Raw genomic sequence first — 15,856 nt, 5'->3', positions numbered from 1 at the left:
TTCTATTTTGGATGGCTACTAGACCACCAACACCTTCCCTAAGATTGTTTGGTCTGTGGTTATCTGCAGAGATCACAGTGTTCATAGATCTCAGGTCTACAGACATCTAGAACTTGTCATTTATATAGACCAGGGACAGCTATTGCTGTGAACAATGTATGGATAAGGACTGGATATTTCTGGCCCATCATGAGTGATGGGTCACAATTCTTTTATCAGTGTGCATGTACTTTTAAAGCGGGTTTCTACCCTAAAAATGGTTTACCACCCAAGCTCTTTCATACCTTTTTTTAAATGCATTTTACATTAAGCATGCCAACGTTATTTTTTCCTGAGTGTACACCAATCTAAGTAATTTAAGTCTAATATTGGCATCCAAGTAAAAGCAAAGCTGCTTTTTGGTGCTGAAATTTTTTTTGCAGGGCACCAAGCAAGCTAAGCAGCTTTCAATAGCAACAGAAACAATTCTGAGCATATACAATTTCATCTGAAAACATATAATGAACTTAGAAAACTGAAATATATTTAGTAATTTCTGATAGCATGGCCGGGCCGATAATAAAAACAGTAGTTTGTTTATTGGTAAACTGTGTATAAAGCTTTAACAACATGGCTGACAGCCAGCTCCTCGTGCAATACATTGCTGGTGCTATATGCTGTGAGCCAATTCTTTTAAATTGAATATTTGGTTATCATCAGCAGTGTAAGCAGAATAACTTCTGAAACTGTACTTTTTGTAAAGCCAAGGACAAATGCGGGACCTAAAGTGATATAGAATGTGAGACTTAAGTCTCGACATTTCAAAAACCCTGGCCTGGGAATATGTGACACCAATATATGTTGCTCTTGAATGTATTTAGGACTTTTATAATGCTCCAGTCACGCACCAGGTTGCTTTTATGCATCTCTGTTACAGTGGTTTACGGAGAAAAATATCATGATGATGTGAATTGTTGCAATGTACTCTCCTATCTGGATGGTATTTTCAGCGATGTTTAAAGAATTTTTAAACTGTATCTAACGGCAGATCTTTTTCTTTTAGTCTGGATAGAGTGGTGGAGGGTTGTATTGCTGTCCATGTTCCTGCTAGGGAGATTCTCTCTCTATTTATTTTTGCGACCATAGTCAATTGGGTTGAAAGTGAGGCAAAATTCTCAATTTTACAGTTGTCACCTGAACAGGAATAGAAGAGAAATCATCTGATAGGGATACTTGCTCTGGTGAAAACTGCTTAAGTTTGGATTTACTTCACTTTGGAGAAATATCCTCTAACTTCCTGCAGTAACTCATGTCCCTCCTTTTTTAGTCTCAGGACCCTTTTCTCAAGTGTATCCACAGTTACTGTATTTGATGAACTAACCAATACTATTGAAGCAATACCATTTAAATACAACAGTGCACGCAACAAGCTGTTACATTGGAATGGCAAGATCATAATGATCATTTTTCTATGTGATGACACTTCAGGTGAAAAAAAGAAGAAAAAAGAAGGATTTCCAGGCTGATTAACATAGGGGATCTCTAGATTGAGTGCTGAACCCCTTCTACTATAATTCATTAACATGGTGGGTGCATGAAAAGCATATACTGTATATATACCACATAAAGAGGCCGATTTACTAAAATATTTTAGAATATTCATACAATAAATTGTGTAAATATTCACTTCAATTATCCAATCATGTGCAGATAAAATAAGGAAACAGTTTTTTTTTTCAAATGATTGGATAATTGAGGTGACTCTTCACACATTTTACAATTAGAAAACACTCTCAAAGACTTTAGTAAATCAGCATCAATGAGTGCTATTTAGAACAGTTCGATAAATTACTATTTGCATTTGAGTTTTAATTTAAGTAAAGTGATTGATAGATCTTGAACCTTGAATAACATTAACATAAAAGCAAAAGCTTAATGGGATTGTAGGAACATGTAATTAGACCCCAAGATCCTTTATTTATAAAGGTTTGTATTTCCATGGATGCATGTATGTGTGCACAAAAATATAATAGGAAAAGAGAAAAGGGAAGGAAGAGGTAAACTAATCTAGATTTTTTATTTATTTATATATAATGAAGTAGAAGTTTTAGGTGAAACTAGCCTGTGCTGCATATGTGTTTTCTATTGGACAATTATTGCATCATAGCAGTGCATACATTCATTTGAGCTAGTTGTACTGGCGCATGCTCAGCTTAAAAGGTAGATAACACAAAATTGAATGGCAAAAAGAAAAAAATATGTGCTCATAAAAAAAAGTCTAAAAACGGTATATTGGGGTTGAAGCAAGGGCAGTGACACTTAAAACTGAAGGAAGGTTTGCAATGCTTTTAGGTATTTGCTTAGCTAAAAGACATTTGATTTTATTTGGGCGTGCAGAATGTGGGGCTTTCCATCCATGTCCCATTCACAAACCTTGGATTCCACATCGGCATTGTGGTCATTTTGCAGGAGAAGTGCAGCAGCTTTTGTGTCATCCTTTCTGGCAGCGATGTGGAGTGCTGGAAGGCGAACCTTTCCTTTTGTGTCATTTTCCAGAAGCAGAGACACCACTTGGTCATGGCCCTGCTGTAAAGCGACTGCCAGAGGTGTAAAGCCATCCTGTGGATAGAACAAGAAACAGAGCCTTGGCTTTAAAAGCCTCTTAAAACCATAAAAGACATCCTAACAGAACTTATATTTTTAAAGTGCTGGTTTTGCCGCATTAAAGAGGTCCAGTTCTGTGGAAGCCGTGCTCACAAAAGACAAGCATAGGGACAAACTGATTAGTCACCAGCATAACTTGTAGGCTGCCTGTTGATATTATTACTAAAGGCAAACAGACTGTTCACTTTTCAAGAGTAGTTGTAAGTTGCAAGGGAAGTTTCCCAGAGCTTGTTGAATGAGGTGAAGCTCTACTGACTTAAGACCTGAAAGATAGCAAATCTTTACTTGTTAAACTCGGGTGCACTTTAACAGTTGTGTACAATGAATTTTCATCATTTTGCTGTGCAATAACTCTGACTTGATAACAAACAACTGTTTATTCTGTCCCTATGAGCATCTTAGTGGTGTAATCACCTTTCACCCAATATAATAAATAATGGTAAAGTTTCAAGTTATCCTGGTTGGGGTAGATCTTGCCCACATACGGCAATAGTAAGCCAGTGTCACTGGTTTCCATACTCCTCACTTTATCAGAATCTGTCAATAGTATCAGCAAAACTATTTTGTATATAGTTATTATGTGTTGACTGCATGCAATCCTGCACAATCATATATTCATAGAACATCCGCCTGATGTTTATGACTTTCTCCAATAGCAACTCTTACCTCTGTAGCAAGACTCTGACTTGCCCCATTGTCCAGCAAATACTTCACAACGTCTAAGTGATTCTCCTGTGCAGCCATATACAGTGGTGTAAAGCCATTCTGAAAATAGAGACGATACACATGTAAACAGTTTAAATGAGACATGCTATATATCATTATATACATTAGAAAATTAAAACTAGCTGACACAAGCAGGCATTTTTTAAATAATGCAAACAGCAATATGCAAAGTGCAAATAGCAACCAATTAAAACCATCCTTCATCATTCTAGTTACTATAATCAAATAAAGCTGAAATCTAAATAGTTGGTATGAGCCAATACTACTTACTTTAGATTTTTTGTCATACCAGAAGACATTGTCTAGGAAGGAAAGGAATATAGATTCTACCATTGTTGACCTTCTGAAAAAGTTAGTTTACAACCACTCTATATTACTAACCTAATGTTCGTATGGCAACTCCAATGGTCACCAGGACAAACAGAAGGGGTGTATCACCCAGTTAGAGACACAATCAGCAATAAAACCCAATTTTAACAGTTTCTTACTTCAACTGATAGGAAGCATGATTTTAAGGCTTGAGTAACGGGTAAACAGAGAATGCTTTTAGTATATATTTAAGTTTGGTTCAAGACACTTCTGAGATCCTTCCTGCAGTTGGCTGCCTTCTGGGCTGCATTTGACCTTCTGAGCTGCTCCAAGTGGCTTTTTCACTCCCATTAACTTGAATGAGGGCAAACGCAATCCTGACATAACCAAAATCCTGTATACACAACCTCTTAGTTACACAGGTACTATGTTCTGAAAGCAAGATTTTTTGCTAAAGCATTGCAATATATCAACCAACAACCAACTGCTCAAACTAATGTAGGTTCAGAAAGAGGTGGCCTGAATATGATCTATTACCAGGGATAGTCCATACACATCAAGAGGGCCTGGCCACCCAGAAGGGGTGGGAGGAGCACCTGCCCCTGGCACATTATTTTTATGTGGGTACAGGGATGCCAGGTGGCTGTGATGGCTTTCTATATGGGTTCACTACAGAAGAGGATTTGGCAGCTGCTACTGCTGCTCTGTGTCACTGAGTTGACATCAGGCATGTTACTGCAATCTCCTTGTGTGTGATGCCTGTACTGTATTCAGGACTGTGCTTGGCTCCAGCTCCTCTCTGTGTCTCAGTAACATGTGTAAACAAGAGCTGGGACTAGGAAGCCCTCCTTTACAAGTAGGGGCTCTGTGTACAAGTGAAGGGAGGGGGCTGTTTGTGTATGGGGGGCAGACCTGTGTGTGTTTGCAGATGTGTGTGTGTGTGGGGGGGGGGGGGGGTTAATATATATATATATATATATATATATATATATATATATAGATGTGAGGGGGGCTGTGTGTGTGTACAGGTGTGGGGAAGCTGAGAGAATACAGGTGTATGGGGTTGAGTGTGTACAGGTGTGGGGAGGGGGGCTGAGTGTGTCCAGGTGCAGGGGGGCCGAGTGTGTACAGGTGTGAAGGGGATTTGTGTACAGGTGTAAGGGGGAGGGGCTGAGTGTGTACAGGTGTGAGGGGGGTTGAATATGTACAGGTATCGGGTTGGGCCATCTATTTGCTGAATTGGGCTGTCTCTTTGCGGAATACATGGGGATGTCTCTTTGCCGAATATATGGGAGTGTCTCTCTTTGCTGGATTGGGCTGTCTCTTTGCTAAATATATTTATTTTTTTGTTTTTTTAGATCTGCTCAGGGAGGATAGATTGACGGGGCATAGAAAAGGTAGTGCAGTTATTGTTAGTGTAGCATCCTGCTCAAAAGAGTCTACCTTGTAGAGGTGGCAGACTTCCTTACTGTTCAATCTTGAACGCACTTGGAACACACTTTTTATTTTCATATATAAAGTTGTAAGTTAGTGTTACAAAAAAAAGTAGGTGCACTGAAGGTGGCATGGCCAGTGGGCGGATATGGTGAGACGACCAGAAGGCAGGCCTTGGGGAATGTTGGTGGTCAGGCCTGAGGAGCCCAGGCTTAAGACTGTGTAAGGGGCCTCAAGATTTCTGATGGCTGCCCTGTCTATCACACAAGCAATGTGATTCAGCATATACTTGCTTTTCAGTAGGAAGAGATATTCTGTCTCATACACCTCCAATTTTCCCTCAAAAATATTAGGAGTTTGCATCTCTACCATTAGTCATCAGATTACCTAACCCAGTGTTTCTCAACTTTTTTTCAGTCAAGGTACTCCTTTAAAGTTATGCACAATCTTGAGCCATCTCATTCTAAAATGTAACAAAATATATATACATTTTATTTATCACAGCAGCATGCACACACATATGAAACCCAACATTAGAGGCGATTTATTCTTACAAAGCAAATATACCTTTGCACACTGGTACTGACTATTATTCCCGAGATTATCTTCTCCCTCAGTTTCTCTCCCTCGCTAAGCTAAAGTGACTCCAGTGTTGACGGTGAGGGGCATGGGAGGGGCAAATAAGGATGCTGTGCAGGTGCCCAATATCTTCCTTTTCAAATGATGATGTCATCAACTGTTAAGATACTAAGGCCCCTTTCACACGATCCGACTGTACGTGTCCACCTGTCTGTTGTTCAGGTGGATGTGATAGGGCAACCTATTGACCTCTATGGATCACTGACACCGGCCTGGCATCCGATCCGACAAGATCCATTGAAAACAGAGGTATGGCAATACGTTCGCCATCTGTCCAGCCGGTCGGATCAAATGGGATTGGATGAAAACGAATCAGGCTGTCTGTTTTTATCTGATCTCCTCATAGAGGAGAGCGGGACTCTGACAGGTCCATCTCTCTGCACAGTGAGTGGAGATGGACCTGTCATCCACCTGCTCAGTGGGGATCAACAGAGCAATCCTTGCTGAGCAAGCGGAGTCCGTCCAAATGGATTAGCCCCATGTAAAAAGGGACCTAATGGTGCCCAAGGTTGTAATGCTGCACAATCAAAACCTGTGTCTTTGTGTAACAAAAAGACAGGCTTGATTCCCTCCACTAGCTTGTACACAATTTTTTGGCAATTTGTAGGCATTTGCCAAAGCACCCCTGAAGAACCCAGAAGGCATCCCAGGGCCCTGATCAGGCCTAATCAGAAAGGTTTTGTGAATGTAGTAGAATCCAGGGAAAGCTAGAAGAAAAAACTGACATATCTAACGGTCAGAGTGTATACTAGAATGTGTGTAAGTAGAGGATCTATACTATTGCTGGGTCACTTCTTTTCTGGACATATTTATACATCTTCATCTGTAGCTCTTCCATTGGTATAGGTCCTAAGCACTGGCCATGGATGTATGGGTTTCACTGCTTGCTCCTAGATACTGCATGAATAGACTATTATGATTAGAAAACATTAAACCATGTAAACATATGGCAACATGTAGTAGACGTGGTTTAACCCATTAGTTGGAACACTTTCTTCCATTAATTTTTAGATTGCTTTATTATTAGCCGATTATGTCTAAAGTAATGTAACCGAGCCAAGAAATTACCTTATCTGGCCAAGATTAGGTTTCAAATAACAAGCATCTTTATCCCATTTCTCAAGAAGTTCTGTATTCACGGACAGATAGCGCTGCGATCACATGGTAGATTATATAAAAATTCCCCTTTTTGCAGATTAAATTTGCCAAGGGTACCTAAGCAATTCAAAGGCAGTATTTTTGGATAGTCTTTTGAAAGGCAAGATGTTTCTTTATAATTGGGAAAAGGATGCTGAAACACAGGGGGGTGCCAGAGAAGCAGCTTTGTACCGATAAGTAAGAATGCACAACGAACACCCACTGATGCTTTGCTTTCATATGCTGCCATCTATTACATAGTTTTCAGCCATCATCCATTTTAACTCTGCTTCTGCCAGTCTCTTCCATGCCTCCCAGTCTCTTCCATGCCCTGCTTCATTTTTCACTAATCATCTGTAAAACTGAGATGTTAAGCTTATGTTCCTGGTTTTCAAACCTGACCAACTATACTAAAAAGTCTCTTTATTCTTGTTACATTTTAGCTATTTATTTTTAACATATTAACCTGCATCAAGCCATGTTCAGGATGCTTTGCCAGCCTCAATGTAACAAATCTAAATGTTTAAGCTTGCCAAGCATGTTACAATCTGACTAAACAATCTTCTCTAAATCTATCAAACTATGTAGTAATGACCTGCTGGATTAGATATTACATACAACCTCAATTACAAAAAAATTGGATAACTTGAAGTTGGAAATCTACATAAAAACAGAATGCAAATCTATAAACCCACATTTATAAACTTATAAACCCAATAGAAAATAATAAACATATCAAATGTATAAACTGAGAAAATTTACTTGTTTAAGAACAGAAAAGGGTCATTTTAAAATTGATGGCAGCAACATGTCTCAAAAAAGTGGTACAGAGCCATGTTTACCATAGTTTAGCATCCCTCTCTTTTTTTATCAACACTCTATAAATGTCTGAAAACTGGGGAGACGAGTTGCTGGACTTTTCAGAAAGGAATATGGTTTCATTTTTGCCTGATATAGGATTTTAACTGCTCAACAGTCCTGGGTCTTTTTTTCATATTTCCCATTTCAAGATGTGCCAAATATTTTCAAATGAAGAAAGGTCTGGACTGCAGCCAGACCAGTTAAGCACCCAGACTATTCTACAATGAAGCCATGCTATTGTCATTGATGCCGTATGCAGTTTAGCATTTCTATTGTAAATAAAACATGGGTTTATGAGATCTGCAAAAGACTGCATTCTTTTCAAGATTTTGCACAACTCTTTTGGTACTGTGGTTGTAGTTTTGGTAAATCTAAAGATGATTGTACAAAAATTGTAAGGTTAGATTGTAATGTGTATGTTTAACTCAAGATATGTTTCTCTTTATATGTTTCACACTACACTCGGCAAAACATTATCTATGATTATTAGCGCATATGGAAAGTTGTGCTGGCAGAGTTGTTTTATTTCCTGCACCAAGCCGCATGTAAATTTTATATTTATAATAATTTTTTCAATACAAGAATTAATTTTAATAAACTCATATGTATATTATCAATTTCCTTGACTGAGTTCCTGGGCTCCAGTTCAATTTGATAGTGGATCACCTAGCACTGTATGCGCTCTAGCTTTGTTAAACGTGGCTCCTTCTCATGTTATTCGTATAGGTTTTGGGAGCAGCCTATGCTATGGTAAATTTTCCATCTGTCATTATTTCTCACCTGTGTACCTGGTTTGGATTTGTGTGTTTTTAGCCTCTTTGAGAGCTGTCAGAAGGTAACCTAAAAGATGGAGTCAATGTCCATAGCAACACTAAGATGCACTACAAAATGTTAGCTAATAAAATCTGAGAGATTCCTATGGGCAATACTCACACTTTTATAGTAGAAAAAAAAGCTTCTTGGCTTTTTATACCTTTTACTAGAAAACCAGAAAGAGAAATCAGGCAGACTGCACACTCTTCTCATTATCTATTCTGGCCATGTAACAATGCAGTTTGCACAACTATACAGAAGATACATAGGTACAAGCTCAGAATTCATCTGTGCATAACTTGCCATGCCAGGCTCAGCTGCATGAATCCTTCATTGTAGGTGCTTTTTACTCCTTTTTTCTGTGCATGTCTCTTTCTACACAGCATGCAATAATCAGCACTCCCATCACAGAATCTAGTAGAATGACTTAAAATACCTTGCTAGCACAATACAAATCCATATCAATCAGAGTAGTAGAAGACACCAGACAAGGGAGACTGCAAATTAATATTAACATGTATAGCTGCCAGACTAAATGCTGGGAGCCCCAATGTTGACACCAATGTCCCCTCTGCAATTTGCTTCAATTCAATAAAAAACGCTGCCATGAAAAACCTTTTACTTCTCTTTTTATGGAGCACCGGCTTTTAATTATAATCTGACATTAATTAACAAGACCGTATTGTCAAAGTATGCTTTTAGTTTCTGAAAATATAAGCTGGATACTCATTAAGGATAACAGCTTCACTTCATTGTGAATTGTTTGGCTAGAGTATCACTTTAAATCTCTTCCATTTACAGGTTTGGAGTGAAGTTGTAACATTGCTACCAACAATAATTCTGCCAAGGTATGTGACTTTAGTTACATAGTTTTAGCTGGCGTTGGGTTTTAACAACTTGTTGTGATGTTTAAATTGTAAATAGGTTTCACATATTTGTGCATATAAGTGCAGAGTTACACTATTTTTACCTGAGACTGTGCATTAACATTAGCGCCATTTGTTACCAAAACTTTCACTACTTCTGCTTGTCCCGCTAAGGATGCTATGTGAAGAGCAGTGTTGCCTTTCTGGAAAGAAAATAAGAAATGCATTGGTTACTTTAGATAATCTACATTTTATTTTCATAAGACCATTAAAAAAGGATATGTCATATAGGACACATCAAGCTGTACTCCTAAAGCTTCAAAATAATCTTAGTAAAGAAAAAAACAGTCTACATAAATTGTAATGGGTTTTACAATATTCAGAAGACCACCTACTGTCTGTTAACTACTAAACTCCACCTGTATTATTAGTACAGGCCACAACTAATGCACTTACTCTTCTACTTTTGTTAAGGCACAGACACCAAAGATTCTAGATATCTACGGACAGAAAAGTTGATATGCATAGCTATGAGTGACAGCTACCCAAATAGCAAGCAATTGAGCTGCAAGTTTGAAAATGACTTGCTAAGCTATTGCTAGACTTGCCAGGCTTCACAAGTTTCTTGCACAATTGCAGCAAGTTTGCATTGCATAACTCTAGAACAACTTTCTTTGCAAACATTATTCAAAACTGCTGCAAGTTTGGGTTCCGTTATGTTGTGCAATAGTCATCACACCACAGGGGTCACTGTGGCTGAATTCGGAAAAGTGTCAACAGAACTTGTGTTTCAAGTGCTCTGGAAGTATACAACTTGTCAGTGAAAATGGCCAGTAAATTAGCAAGACTTACTATTCAACACTGCCACACATTTGTGGCAAGTTATTGCTATCTGGGTAATTATATTGGTCCTAAACTTTAGAGAAACTGAAACCCTACCACCCAGATTCATGTAATGCAACATCATAGGTCCTTTAGGTCTTTGTACAACTCTTATTATTAAACAAGTGCCATGGCAGAAAGGTGTTGGACATAAGAGAAAATGTACCTAAGGCCAAAAAAATGTAGTTGCCATGACCCCACCATTAAAGTGGCCCCACCAACAGACTTAGGAATGTCAAGTTAGGTAATGCACTAAAACTTCTTGAATCTTTGGCTTATTGTGTCCTAAAGTGAAATTATGCCCCTTCAAGAAATTGATACTGAAAGCAATAGCGAGGCTGACATTGCTAGCCTCCTTCCGAAAAACAATATCTGCCTGGCTACCTTTGCCTATAAAAAAATGTTAAGTAACTGACCTAGAACAAGCATAATGTAAATGAAGTAAAGCCAGGGTACCTGATATGCTTGCATGTTCTGAGTCAGTAATTCACAAAGCAATAAAACCATTGGCTCAGCAAGAGTTTCAGGCAACTAGCTTCCATTTTTTTTTCTGTCATCTGTGTCCAAATAGGGAGATTTCTCTGTCACTTCCTTTACCATAGCCATGACAGGAAGTGATTAGAAATCCCTTCAAAGTAAGGTAAACCCCGAATAGTAACCAGGATCAATAGAACTAGTGTATACTTTGGAAGATTTTTCCCTCTATTTCTGTTATAATGATTGCTCAAAACGTGGGATTTTCTTTCACTTTCGTTGAGCCAGTTAACCAGGACATGTAGGGAGGTTAATTCTCAGAGGGCACAGACAAAAAACAACAACTGGGCATCTGTTCTAACTCCTTTCTACTCAATCCAAAACTAAGGAGAAAAATTTTGCCTTGTTATACTTTAACATAATCATTTTAAATAGAAGGAGTCTCCAATCTATTAGTGCTTTAAAATTACTCTGTCATGATAAATGTGTGGGGCTTCCGATACTGGTGAGCTTTTACAAATGTTACTTCCTTGGCTGTGTCTGGCTTCAATACTTTTGAAGCATAAATCAGAACAAGAATGATGTAAATAAGGGACAGAAAAGTGACACAATTCCTTCTTTCTATTCTTTTCCTGGATCAAAGACTCAAAAAGCTTTAATGTCAAAGCATCAGCGTGACAGTCGGGGAGCAAACACTCTAAAAAAAGAGGTAATAAATAGAGGCCCTAAAACTTTTCTCACAACAGAGTCACTTGAAGGTGGTCCTAGTGGAAGTGGCACAATGCTTCGCTTAAATTCAAAAGCTGTTTTCTATGACGCAATGTATGATGTTGGGCTGTTCACTTACCTGTGAAGGATGTGCAGCATTTGGGGAAGTCCTACAACATATCTTACCCGTGGAGAGGAAAGGGCTTTTTTTCCACAGCAAGCCTTATTACCTTTAGTGGGTAGCAATGCAAAATATTGCTAGCTAATGGTCTAGTACAAGTGTGTCAAACACAAGGTCCATGGGCTGAATCTGGCCCACCAGGCCATTGCATGTGGCCGTCTCACCCAACGGGAGAGGTGGAAGTGAGATGTGGACAGCCACTGAAAGAGAAATGAACCCTGCACACTGTGGACAGCACTCCCCTAAGCCCTTCACTCTGTATGTAGTGCACTCCTCAGCCCTGCACTCTGTACACAGTGCACCCCTGAACCCTTGACTCTGTACATATTGCACTCCTGGTATTTACTGCCCCAATAAAATCTTACCACTATGCAATTTGGCCACACCCACTGATCAATGCAGTTCATCCAGAGGGGGCGGGTGTTTATGGTTAAGTTCCTGCACCTATTCTCTGAGAAAAAAGAGGCCTGCATAAATGTATATAGTCTTACAGATACAATTGGCCCTTTGAGGACAACATTAATGCTGATGAGGCCAGCAATGACATTGAGTATGACACCCCTGGTCTAGTATGCATGCAAATTACTGTATGTCTGGTATTTCTCTGTTATTTGGGGTGGCTATTGGAGGTATTTTTTAATATTGTGTGATAATACAGGAATATTCAATCAGCCTCTAATGTAAAAGCGCAGCTATGACCAGAAAACAAAAGGGACAAATGCATGACATCAAGTTAAATACAAGTGCAGAGGTATTTTAAAAATAAGACAATATAGACCAGCATAAAACAGTTTTAAGGGGGTTACAGTAAGTACTTTTCCCCCACAAAAATAGGAAAAAGTTGTTTTTGCTTTGGATGAGAATCTTGGTTGTTTATATAGGTGAACTGAGACCACAGAGTATAGTAAATCAAAACCAATACCATTATTGTACAGTACAACTAAGATCATTCATGAAAAGACAACAAAAGCCTATTTTTTATGTAATCTGTTTTACTTTGAGTCACTGAGGCCACAACTTTGCAGAGGGATGTCCTATTACAAGTGGGTGGGGGGTAGGGGCATAGTCCTGAGCCCACTACTTTGCAGAGGGATGTCCTATCACAAACAGGCGGGGGGTAGAGGCATAGTCCTTGTTTTGCCTAGTGATCTTTTAGTTATACTCTGCTGTGGAACATTTTGGGCCACCACAGTCCCTACTACACAGGGAGATTTCACATGTGACTCTTGTTTTACCCAGTTCTGACCTTTCAAATATTACATAAATGGTGTGCCAGAGACCTAGAAAGAAGCATCAAGGTTTCTGGTCTCCAAAAATCAAAATATTCATCCAAAAAAAAAAAAAAAAAAGAGATCTGTGTTGAGAAGTGTCCACCAGATCTTTGTTCATAGTATGTAAAGATTTATGTATTTCCCATGAAAGAATGGAGAAATAAATGTGGTATATGCTATGAAATATAAAGGACAGACACATACCTTTGTAGATGCGTCGACATCAGCACCTCGTTGAATGAGTTCAGAAACAATTTCAACATGCCCTTCTTTGGATGCAAGATGGAGAGCATTCAACCCGTTCTACATACAACAAACACAAGTCATAAGAATTACATCCATGCTTAAAACAAACAAGAATACAACAGAGGTGTCTTTAAATTGTAGAGCACTCTGTGCTTTCTATCCAGAAAGCCCAGAATTGCCATATTTTACCTTGTTAATTGCTTCTGAGTAAAAACCCATTTGGGTCAGCACTAGGAGGGGAAACTGCCCCTCCTCTGTCACCTTCAGCTGTGTGTTATCATTTTGAAAGCAGAAGATCAGTTGTCACCTGCTACTAAATCACTGCAGAAAACCAGGAGTCAGCAGCCTCTAACACAACACCTGCTAGCTCAAAGTGACAATTATTTCATTTTATATGGCATATTTCATATGTAGCTGACTTTTTTTAATTTAGAAATATGGAAGAAAAGAATGTGGAAGGGTTGGAATAACTTTTATTGCTAAGTGTGACCACATTTCTCACCACTTTCTATCTATTTGTAGGGTGTCAGAAAGAAAAGGAAATGAGGGGAAATTCACCCAACTGGAACACAGAAATAACAGGATTATTGTTCTTAATTTTTTACACACAGACTGATATAACAGAAACCCGGGGCGACATTTGGCTGTTTGTAGGGCAGCTTGCCTGACAGAAGCTGCCAAATGTCCGATCGGCCTCTGATTGCGACCGGTGTGTTCTAGCGGAGGGGGCCACATTAGCTCATCGGGGAGATCACTGTACTATTATCGGATAGTTAGTACAGTGAGTTCTTCCCAAACTCCTCAGTTTTTTTTCGTTCAGAATGCTGGATTGAACAAAAAAAAAAAACTGATAGTGTGTACTAGACTTTAGAGCTCATTAGGGGACACAGGGTTAATTTTGAGATCAAATGGCTATACTGCTGCCTGCAATCTTCTGTAGACATCAGTATAACCTTCTTGTCTCAGAATTAACACTGTGTCTCCTAATGAATGAAGAAAACATTTGTTTTTTCAACTTTAATTTTGATTGGTTTTGAAAACCTGCAAATGACAAGTTGCATACAAAAAATACAAGTAATATGCAACAGAACACAGGATAAGTGAAGAGAACATTTTTTGGTAGTAGAGTGGAAAAGGTTTTGAACTTTTTCAGGATTTTGATGCCGTGTCTCAGTGAGGTAGATTTCACCTCTCTTCCACTAAGAAGACAACAAAACGAAGAAAAATGGCCACAGCCAGTGTGCAGACTAAGGAGCTCAAGAGCAAAGAGCTCAGCAACAGTCCCTAAGAAATACAGGCCATTTAACTCTCCAGCAGCTATCAAAACATGAAATAATAATGAAATGACAAGTCAACTCTTTTTTAATATCTAACAGGGCAAATTATACAATATCTCACAAAAGTCAGTACACCCCTCAAATTTTTGTAAATATTTTATTATATCTTTTCATGTGAAATGTGACAACACTGAAGAAATTACACTTTGCTACAATGTAAAGTAGTGAGTGTACAGCTTGTATAACAGTGTAAATTTGCTGTCCCCTCAAAATAACTCAACACACAGCCATTAATTTCAAAACCGCTGGCATCAAAAACGAGTACACCCCTTAGTGAAAATGTCCACATTGGGCCCAATTAGCCATTTTCCCTCTCCGGTGTCATGTGACTTGTTCATGTTACAAGGTCTCAGGTGTGAATGGGGAGCAAGTGTGTTAAAGTTGGTGTTATCACTCTCAATCTCTCATACTGGTTACTGGAAATTCAACATGGCATCTCATGGCAAAGGGCTCTAAGAGGATCTGAAAAGAGGATCTGAAAAAAAGAATTGTTGCTCTACATAAAGATGGCCTAGTCTATAAAAATATTGCCAAGACCCTAAAACTGAGCTGCAGCATGGTGGCCAAGACCATACAGCTGTTTAACAGGACAGGTTCCACTCAGAACAGGCCTCGCCATGGTCGACAAAAGTTGAGTGCATGTGCTCAGCGTCATATCCAGAGGTTGTCTTTGGGAAATAGACATTTAAGTGCTGCCAGCATTGCTGCAGAGGTTTAAAAGGAGGGGGGTCAGCCCATACCCGGCATATTGCACCAAAGTGGTCTGAATGGCTGTCATCCCAGAAGGAAGCCTCTTCTAAAGACGATGCACAAGAAAGCCTGCAAACAGTTGCCTGAAGACAAGCAGACTAAAATCATGAAATACTGGAACCATATCCCGTGGTCTGATGAGACCTGGTTCAGATGGTGTCAGGCGTGTGGGGAGGCAACCAGGTGAGGAGTACAAAGCCAAGCGCGTCTTGCCTTCAGTCAATCATGGTGGTGGGAGTGTCATGGTCTGCATGAGTGCTGCTGGCACTGGGGAGCTACAGTTCGATGAGGGAACCATGAATGCCAACATGTACTGTGACATACTGAAGCAGAACCATTGGAGACTGGGCTGCATGATAATGACCCCAAACACACCTCCAAGATGTCCACTGCCTTGCTAAAGAAGCTGAGGGTAAAGGTGATGGACTGGCCAAGCATGTCTCCAGACCTAAACCCTATTGAGCATCTGTCGGGCATCCTCAAACAGAAGGTGGAGGAACGTAAGGTCTCTAACATCCACCAGCTCTGTGATGTCGTCATGGAGGAGTGGAAGAGAACTCCAGTGGCAACCTGTGAAGC

The 15,856-nt window shown here is 39.4% G+C and overlaps 1 protein-coding gene across 40 annotated transcripts in view; it reads right to left on the bottom strand.

The window, feature by feature from the left end:
- Positions 1–15,856, bottom strand: part of ANK3 (ankyrin 3) — a 920,123-nt gene that overhangs the window by 279,451 nt on the left and 624,816 nt on the right. For all 40 annotated transcript variants that reach the window (XM_082268127.1, XM_082268156.1, XM_082268164.1 and 37 more), the window contains 4 exons: positions 13,149–13,247; positions 9,533–9,631; positions 3,310–3,408; positions 2,413–2,598 (listed from right to left, as the gene is read on the bottom strand). In XM_082268127.1, coding sequence (XP_082124253.1) covers positions 2,413–2,598; positions 3,310–3,408; positions 9,533–9,631; positions 13,149–13,247 — 483 coding nt within the window. The remainder of the gene's footprint in view (positions 1–2,412; positions 2,599–3,309; positions 3,409–9,532; positions 9,632–13,148; positions 13,248–15,856) is intronic.

Source organism: Pelophylax lessonae, assembly GCF_965119305.1.
Source record: "Pelophylax lessonae genome assembly, chromosome: 9".
Lineage (NCBI taxonomy): Eukaryota > Metazoa > Chordata > Amphibia > Anura > Ranidae > Pelophylax > Pelophylax lessonae.
The sequence above is the reverse complement of the archived record's forward strand: the minus strand, read 5'-3'. Positions and strand labels throughout refer to the sequence as shown.